Genomic DNA, 10,177 nt, shown 5'->3' on the forward strand with positions numbered 1-10,177 from the left:
CACATCACAAGTTTTTGCTTTCATAATGGATATGCATCCACCCACCAGCCCACAGCTTTTCCACATTCAGTGGAAAAGTGAACCTGAAACTGAAAACCATTTACTACATTTATTACTAGGTTCCGTTTCCATAGACTGTCTGCTAACAAGTGCCTGTGAATGACCTATTACTTTACCTACAATAACCTAACATTGTTAACTTAATGCTTAGCCTAGTAAAAGAACGTGTGGCATATATATTTGACAGATAACATTAATCAGTGATAAACTTATATGGATTGGTTTATACATTTACAAAGGTTACAAATTATAAATAAAATTGCATTGGATCGATTCGAGACAAAAAATACACAATATATACTTTATATATTTTTTTATGTTTAGCATTTTATTCTGATCTTATTTTACATAACACATCTGTTTTGTGTGTGTGTGTGTGTGTGTGTGTGTGTGTGTGTGTGTGTGTGTGTGTGTGTGTGTGTGTGTGTGTGTGTGTGTGTGTGTTTGGGTGGGTGTGAGTGCGTGTTTGTAAGTGTGTTGGGTGTGTGCTATAGTTCTTCTTTAGCTGCTGCTTGCTGTGCATCCAGATATTTCTTTCTTTCTATCTCTTCCTAAAAGAAAAAAAGACATTTAAGAAAGGAGATGAGATTAAATAAAAGGCATTCTGAAGAAAATGAAAGAGAGAGAGAGAGAGAGAGAGAGAGAGAGAGAGAGAGAGAGAGAGAGAGAGAGAGAGAGAGAGAGAGAGAATGACCTTGGCCTTATCTTCCTTGGCTCGTGCTCTTTCTGCATTCACAAACTCAGCTATTGGTTCCAGCTTGGTTTGGCCAGAATATGACACTACCTAAAGGGAATCATTCCATCAGTAAATACTGCAACATTGAAAGCACATTTTGACAGATACATTAAGCTCAATGCAAAAACTATTTAGAATCTACTCCTCTTTTGCACTGCTCTTTTTTATGGCAGTTTATTTTCCTAAATATCAGCACTTTAAATACTTTTTAAATTCCTCTTGCTCCTTTTCTAATATGCAATCAATAGATTTTTCCTCTGGGCTTTCATCTTCGATCCCATAATATATATTACTGTATTACACATCTGCAATGGAGCTTTATTTCAAGCACATACTTTATGTTTGGGTAACTTTTATATTAAACAAATATTTCTTACCCTTTCAGCATAAACTGCAGGAAACAGTTTAATGATCGGATATTTGTCTACCATGCGAATGTTTACATCATTGGCAGTTACATCAATTCTGGCAACTACAACATCCTCAGTGTCACTGTAGTGTTTCGCAAGTTCTTCAAACAAAGGAAACAGTGCTCGGCTCTCAGAACTCCATGGGGCATCTGGACATATACAGATCACATATGGACTCTTAACATATCCAACAACATGATGGTAATTATACAAAATGCTAGTCTTAGCTGTTGCACATTGGATCTATGGTTAGCTCAAGAACTTACAGAAAAGAACTAAAACATTCTTGTTTGCATTGAAAGCAACCCTTTCAAAGTTCATCCCCACCAACTCTTTCACAGGCTGCTCGTCCCAGCCATCAGGGATTGGCTCACTCTGTAGCTTTGGCTGTTACACACAAACACACACACTCATTGTTTAAACATTATATACAATATGTAAAATGAAGCAGAAATAAAGAATAGCAGATTATTTAATATTTAGTGTGTGTACTCACTTTAGCATTCCCCTGTAAGTAACTCTGGCAGAAGTCAGTAATTGTTTGTATATCCAGTCGATCTGAAGGTAATTGATATTGTACACTGTCTGACAAGTTAACCATGCGGACCAGTGGTGATTCCTCAATCCTTACACGGAAATACTCCAATATGCGTCCGTTCCGAGGTTCACCCACATTGATCAGCACAAAAAGAACCTATATGGAAATACTTATTTTACTCTGATACAGCCATAGTTGTGTCTTTAAATTATTTGTATTGGCAAATAAACTGCTATTGTGACTATAGGGTTTACTGGCCACCATTACATGGAATAGGGTATTTTGTCTGTCAGTCTCTCATTACCTGAATGCTTTACGTAGTATATCAACTACTAGCTATTAGATTTGCTTTGTGTAGACATGGTTTATGATCTGATAATTACACCAACGCTGACAGTTTTAAATACTGAAACCATAAATTAACCTATACATTTCCACAATACTGTTATTTTCTATGTTATCAAACCACAGTAAAAACATTTTTGAAAATATGTAAAAAATGAACACACATGTAGATGATTAATACAAAGCAAAACGTGTCTTTGTAAGGTGTGGGGCAATCCTGAGGTACAGCTTTTATTTGCCATGTGATAGATTCTACACATTTGTGGAACTGTAACAAACAAATAAACACCACTCAACTAAAAGGCATTCGTCCCAGTGCTGTTTTGATGAAGGTGCTGGAGATCCTTGTTATGCTGCGTGTTACTGGACAGGTCCATTAGTGAATTCAAAAACAAGATGCAATATTTTAAGTTGATTAACTTAAACTGTATAAATACAGTTGGGGACTGTATATAAAAATGTCACTAAGATTACCATTTGAATGTATTCTCATGATGTGAGCATTAATTGACTTGTTAATCTGTATCACCATGACATAAAAACTTTCTTTCGGCTTCTCCCGTTAGGGGTCACCATAGCTGATCATCCGCATGTTTAATTTGGCACATGTTTTTACGCTGGATGCCCTTCCTAACGCAACCCTCCCCATTTACCCAGGCCGCAGCGGTGAGAGCGCCGCATCCTAACCACTAGACCACCAGGGAACCTAAAAACTTTCTTTCGGCTTCTCCCGTTAGGGGTCGCCACAGCGGACCATCCGCATGTTTGATTTGGCACATGTTTTTACGCTGGATGCCTTTCCTCACGCAACCCCTTCCTATTTATCTGGGCTTGGGACCGGCACTAAGGCTTGTGCAACACTAATGGCTGGGGTTGGTTCCTTGACCAGGGATCGAACCCAGGCCGCAGCGGTGAGAGCGCCGCATCCAAACCACTAGACCACCAGGGAACGTCTGTATCACCATGACATAATCTGTTATATTACTGCCACTTGATTGGTTGATTGGATGTGTGAATATGTGGGGGTATAGAGGGTAAAGGTATTTCTATTTAAGTGGCCATTAAATGTGTAAACAGATGGACGCTAAATGTGTTTTTTTAAAGAAACATGGAATTTTCCCTTGCCACCATGGCTTAATAGGTCTAAACTTCTAGGAATAAATGTAATAAATTAATTTCTATAAAGCTTCTGTGTGACACTGTCCATCGTTAAAAGTGCTATTGTCAGAGAACCACCAGCCATGCCCCCCTCAAGTTCTCACCCCTCACGCTCAACCTCTCCCTCCTATTAATCTCCCATGCTCCCTTAATTAGTCCCCTTTAAAAAAGTCCATTCACTCGCAGTCCCGTATATCAAGATGCACAGGATCTGTTTCTCTCTAGAGCCACCTGCTTCAGTTAGACACTTGTTTATATTGTTTTTACTTGAATTTATCTGCCATATAGTATATAAAAGACAGTGTACATACCTTGCCTCTGTATTCTTTCGCAGTAGATTTAAAAGCACGATATATTTGCTTGAATCCTTTCTCAGCTTTATCAATAAACAAAACCAAATGATTCTGCACCACAGAGTTTAGTATCTTAGCTGATGTCTGAGGAGAAACAAAGACAAAACATCAGTCTGGCATTTAAGATACAAGTCCATGCTGTTTAAATAGAAATCTACAAAGACTTATGTATGAGAACCTCGCCAGTGTACTCAGTCACCAAAGGCATCTCATGGACTCTAATGAAGTGAATGACATCCTCTTTCACTGTGTTGCTTGTCATCTCAAATATTTCGGCCATTTTTGACTAGAACAACAAAATGTGTACATATTAACTTACATAAATTTGACACATGATCCACATTATATTATCATAATATTATCAGTGGTGGACGAAGTACACAGACCATATAGTTTAGTTGAAGTAGAGATACAGTAGGCAAATGTTACTCCAGTAAAAGTAAACGTTCTCCCTTTAAACTTTTACTTGAATTAAAGTACGAAAGTATTTGTCTTCAAATGTACCCAAAGTACTATATGTACTATAATGTATCCTTTATGTCACCAGACTCTTGCTTAATCAACTCAGTTTACTGTATGTGACAAGACTCTAGTGGTACTCTTAGCACCCTGATCTATTAAGAGAATGATATTAATAAATATTTAAAATTATCATAATTTACTACAAACTTTATTTTTTTAAATGAGCACAGTGCAAGTTTGAGTCAGGAGATTCTTCCATCATTTATTACTCTTAAAATGTTCTGCTTGCTGTTTAACTGATGCTGAACTGTATGTTGGTGATAAGTAGATACACCAAGCGACAATCGAAACAAGTGCAAAACAGTGTGCTTTAACCCCCGTTGTTTTCTTACTGTGTGTTTGACCAGTTACATTTTTATCCACTCATAAATAAAAAGGAACGACTGATTTCACAAAATGTAGTTGAGTGAAAAGTAAAATATTTAAGTTTGAAATGTAGTGAAGTTAATATAAAAAAAATTAAATACTTCTAAGTGAAAAAGGAACTTAAGTAAAGTAACAAATTACATTTACTTTGTTCCTGTCCACCACTGCATGCTATTAGGGTTTATTAAGGATTTGCCCTGCTTAAAGATTCCTTTAGCGGTAATGAAGCAACTTATATTTTCATTTTTAGAAGTACATTCCATACCTTTCTGAGAAGCACAACTGAGTCATCAAATATATTGTACTTGCTAAAGATGTGCTTGCTTCCTGTTACACAAAAAGGCAGGTCCGCAATGTCAGCCGCCACATCGAAAAAAACCTTTGCTAAGCCCGTCTCAACATCCTAAATTCATTCTCGTGCACACACACACACACACACACACACACACACACACACACACACACGCACGCACGCACGCACGCACGCACGCATACACACACCAGGAACTGTGAGGAATTAAAGTTAATGAAAAGCTATAATACTATATAAAAAAGAAAAAACATCACCTTAAATAATCCTAGAACCACAAGCTCCTCTTCTGCAGTGAAGCTCTTCAACTGGTAGAGATCAGAAATAAGGTCAGCACTAGGACCCTCTCTTCTTTTAAGCCATGTTACAATTGCAGCAGAGCTCTTCAGAACTAAAGCATAAACAATTTGTCTTAGTCAGTTCTATAAATATTAATAAATTGCAAAAACATTAAATGTTCTTCAATTCAGGATAAATTATATAAAGTATAGTACGGTGGTTTCTCTGTGTTGGCCTGAGGATTCTTGATGAACACAGATATAAAGTATCTGGTCATCATGCAGAACCACATAATGCATTGAACACAGTCAAGCAATATCTTCTTTTATTTTTCTCCTTTTTGATCAAACTTGGTTTTATTGTGCAGGCCATTTGAGCAGCATGGGTACATTCGGGCACATTTGAACCTTTTTATGTTTATTATATGCTGTATACTGAATATATGTATTATTTTGTTATTTATGTCAAATATATGTGTAGCTTCTGATTTCTACTTTACAAATATATGCTAAGTTCATTGTTGCATGTGAGGAGCAAAAGCATTTGTTTTCTAATCCCACAGAAGTGCTACAGTAGTACAAATAGCTGAAAAATAAAATTCTGGATTTTTTTTTAACGTATGGTTCAATATAGCTTGCTGCATATGGAGATCCGCAGCTGTTGACTGATCGAAGTAATCCATTTTCACACTCAAATCTATTACATTGAACATGTCAGCATCTAAACTAGACCATAAAGCAATGGAAGCAATGGTCTGGATTGATGTATCACATTTTATATTACATAATGTGGATGGCCAAGGCTGAATGCATCACTTATTGATGTCTTCTACAATTTCCTTTATTTCTGATCAAACTTATTGTTATTTTACAGGCCATTCTGCCATTTGAGCAGAAATAACCAATGACTTTTCTGTGCTTGTTAACAGAAGCCAGCTATCCTGACAGTTTTTTTATGCTAAATCATTTTGAAAGATGATTGTCATAAGTGTTGAACCATTAAACCTAGCTGGCTAAGCTCACAAATAATGTGGCTTGATAGGGTTGTGTGTGGCAGGGAATAAATCTGGGTGGCACTGGGCCTGGTTTTGGTGTGCGTTCCTGTTCAGGTATTCAAAAAATATATAAAATGCAATGATATTATGAGAGTTAACACTACTGCAGACATTTGTGACTAACCACCTGCAATCATTGTTACTGCAATTGTTGAACTTTCTATACACATCTTGTTGTTCTGCAGAGATAGTTTTTTTTTTTCTTCTATACCGGATCATTGTCAGAAGTGCATTGCAGTGCACACACACAGCTTAGAGTGAACAGTGAAGGCAATGAATGTAAAATCGCAGAATGTGAAAGTAATTTGGTTCTGTTATTGAGTGTGTGGGTATGAATTTGGATCCAATAAGCTGGACTAAGATAAGCGGATGAAAAACAGGGACATCCCAAAACTCAATACTAAGTCTAAAAAGAAAGAATATTTTGCCTAAGGGATCAGATTTAAAATAGGCTCCAACTAAAGAAGACTCAATCTGATGTCACTGCTGTCCATTGAGTCAAAATAAATGGATGGGTTTTCATGGTGAAAGCAAGTTCTTTAAGGTTTAGCTCAAAAATAAGTTATACATTCTTAATAATGTGTGCAAATGGCAAAACCACCATGTTGTTAATTAAATATTTGCTGATAAGGTTTCATTTGTTTCTGTCCAAAACTTGACATTGGTTCAAGGTTATTTTTTTATTTCCTATCATATTATGTATTAAGTCGATTGAATAGAGTTTTTATGGGATTTTTTCTTTATTATTAAACATGCAAGCAGCACAATAACCCGTCATTTCATTTAATACATTGTCTGTCATTAGGTCAGTTACACTGAATCGTGCATTTATAGGTTTATCCTGAAACAACTATCACACCATAGTAATTATGAAGAATATAATTTCTACATACCTGGACAATGAACAGGCTTATACTTGTCCCCATTTAGGTACAGTCGTAACGATGGCACTGTAGTTACGTTTAAGGATTTGGCAAGCTCTTTCTCTTTAGAGACATCAAATTTTCCTAGTTTCACAGATGATTTGATTTCGTTGAGCTCACTGGCTGCCTTTGCAAACTCTAGAATGGAGCCAAGAGACTCGCCAGATAGAGGAGCATCTACACAAAAATGCATACTATGAATATACTATCCCACAATGTTTATCAATACAAAATTTAAAAAATTGATTAATACACATAAAAACGTAATCATAAAACTTTATTTGTCCGTAATGAATGATATTCTTTACCATTTTTTCCCCTTATTGAATTCAAAATTTGCCTTTTTAACGAGAGTTTGTGATTCATTTGTACAGTAGTTGTTATATGCATAAAATACATTATAGATTTTGCAAGTGTTCTGATTTATATGTTACTATATTCTGATCACACACTACACCAAATGTCTTCAACCAAACCAACATCATAACATCAAGGCTGTTGTACTGAGACTACTTCCTTCAAATATATATCTATATATCCCGGAACATTACTTTCTAAGACGCAAGTTCCAATATACTAAAATATGCTAATTCTAGATGCACTCCCATGGAACCTTAGTGAATTTATCTCGATATTACGCTAGTTGGTTCCTTTTTGATGCTTACTCAACAGAAAATGTGAAGTAATGGACGTAAATGCTATATTTATGACTTAAAATAAATAATACACTAATGTGTTTTAAAAATTTGTATGAAATTTGTTTTTTACATTTTAGGTTTAAAATGTAATTCCTATTGTTCCTGAACATTCCCAACGTTCCTGCACAGATTGTCAAGAATTTTAAGATAATCGCCTGTTAGTTATGTTCCAACTGAGAAACATTTTCCGAGTCGTGAGTTCCGAACCATGAATTATCGGGGGTTGACTGTATATATAATATTACTGAAAGTACAGAAAGACTTTTAGAACCCAATTGGTTCCTTTTCATAGTTATTTACTAAATTTTTTTTATTTATTTATTTTTTTTTACAAAAGTAAGGCACAGTGTACAAGTTCACATACACACACATACTCACAGAAGTGCACCAGCAACTGGCTGTGTTTTTGAAGGGCTTGATTTAAGTTGCTTTCATTCAACACCAGCACTTCTTCATCCTTTGAAATGGGTTCTTTCACTTTTTTGCCCAGTACTCCACTTAGAAATGTACTGAAGAAGAGTGCAGAGCACACGGTGTACACCTGCATGGTTTTCATACTGCCTTGTTTCACACCGAGCTCACGGGCTTAATAACCTTTACAGCGTGAATAGGAGTATGTGTAATGACTCTTTGTAGTAAATGATATCTCTGTGTACTTTGGTAATGGACTAGTCATAACCAATAGGAGGCGAGAAAGAAAGAGAGATAAGACTCACCACCAGAACAAAGGAGTAGGTGGGTGACCTTAAAGCACAAAATATCTCAGATTTATCTTTTGGCCTGGACTGATATGATTTTATAACCTCTATGTTTTCTTTAAGCTCCAGTTGAACAATTGGCTCATTGCTACAAAATATAATGTACAGTTAAAATCCTTATTTTGCCTTAACTAACATTTTTATTTGTATAGCGCTTTTAACAATGAACATTGTCTCAAAGCAGCTTTACACAGATAATGTGGTGATTAAACGTAAATATGTTCTTTGTAAGTATGTTTGTCCCTGATGAGCAACTGTGGCAAGGAAAAACTCACCGAGATGGAATAAGAAAGAAACCTTGAGAGGAACCAGACTCAAGAGGGAACCCATCCTCATCTGGGTTGCACCAAATGTCCATTTGAAGCAGATATACAATGCTGCAGAAGCAAACTGCACTCCCGAGTCAGTGCAGTAGACCGCCGACACCAACTACAGTCCAATCCATCCTCAAAGCACCCGTTCTACTCCGGAATTACATGGAACCACCCAAGGTGTTGATGAGAGACCGTCCCAAGCTATTTCACAAATATATATCCTGGTATGCAGTGGTGCAGAAGCACTTGTGAGGAGCAAAAACAATCATGTGTGGTATGAACACTCAGTGATGCTACAGTAACTGTCTGGGTTTTATTGAATGCACAGTTCATCGTAGTTTGCTGCATAGTTTACTGGAGCTGCTTGATATAGTTCTCCATGACCTCTCTGTTGGTGAAATAGATTATAGAGGAAGCCCCATGGAGCAGGTCTATGGTGCAATTATATCATTGGTGTGGCAGTAATGAGGGCTAAGGACCTCTTCCAGGTTTTGATGGATGGCTGACAGATCACATGGTTCCAAGACAGGCAGGGCTTCATCAGTCTTTAGGTGAGGAGGAAGGACTGCAGACAGTCATGTTGCCACAAAATGAGTGTCAGAGTGGTGTTAATGGTGACGCAAGCCAGAAACCTTCCTTCTAAAGCATTTACAGTCATCTGGGCTCAATGGTTTCACTGGAGATGGTTACCCTGTTGCCCACTGGTGTGCCCACTGTTGCTCACACTCCCACCCTCAATCTTGAGTTGAGGTGGACAAGAGGGCGAAGTGTAAAAGCATGACTCATTGTTTCTGTCATGGTTGGGGCATTTACTAAGGTTTGCTGCATGGAGGTCAGATGTTATATCTATTAGCTACAGGGAACAATACATTAGAAAACACTGCACTGCTCGACTGGTACCACCTTCTCTCAGGGTAAGAGGTAAGTATACCTCAAGGCTGTTCTCTGTTATGACACCGAGGTGGAGGAATGAACTTCCCCTAGAAGCCAAAACAGCCAGAGTTCCTGGATATCTTTATGCGACCAAATAAAGGCTAATTTATTTCATGAGATACTGGACAACCATGGTTTGCTAGTTTAATCAGAAAGAAGCAAGGAGTGGAACAAACACACAAATAACTGGGGGCAAGAAAGAAACAAGCCCAAGGAAGTGAAAACAGATGTCTTGACCCAGACCATGACAATCTAATAGCAATATAATGGGGGCATTCAATCAGGTATTAAAGATATGAAATCAGTGGGTAATATCAGAGGATAAAATTGGTATTGACCCAGTGCTGCTCAAAGAAAACCGACATATAATAATTCATGTCAAGTGAAAATATCTTGTGCAAAAAAATTAAAAATATAATC

At 37.0% G+C, this 10,177-nt stretch overlaps 1 protein-coding gene across 1 annotated transcript; it reads right to left on the bottom strand.

Annotated features, from left to right (window-relative positions):
• Positions 1 to 423: 423 nt before the first annotated feature.
• On the bottom strand, positions 424 to 8,341 carry LOC310715731 (protein disulfide-isomerase). The gene is made up of 11 exons (XM_083522396.1): positions 8,131 to 8,341; positions 7,025 to 7,231; positions 5,056 to 5,189; positions 4,754 to 4,891; positions 3,779 to 3,886; positions 3,559 to 3,684; positions 1,703 to 1,900; positions 1,473 to 1,593; positions 1,174 to 1,355; positions 755 to 844; positions 424 to 611 (listed from the first exon to the last, which is right to left on the bottom strand). The coding sequence occupies exons 1-11, from the start codon at positions 8,306 to 8,308 to the stop codon at positions 549 to 551; spliced, it is 1,545 nt and encodes a 514-aa protein (XP_083378522.1). The 5' UTR covers positions 8,309 to 8,341; the 3' UTR covers positions 424 to 548.
• Positions 8,342 to 10,177: the final 1,836 nt, after the last annotated feature.

The sequence above is a fragment of the Silurus aristotelis genome, assembly GCF_946808225.1.
Source record: "Silurus aristotelis genome assembly, chromosome: 20".
Taxonomy (NCBI): Eukaryota; Metazoa; Chordata; class Actinopteri; order Siluriformes; family Siluridae; genus Silurus; species Silurus aristotelis.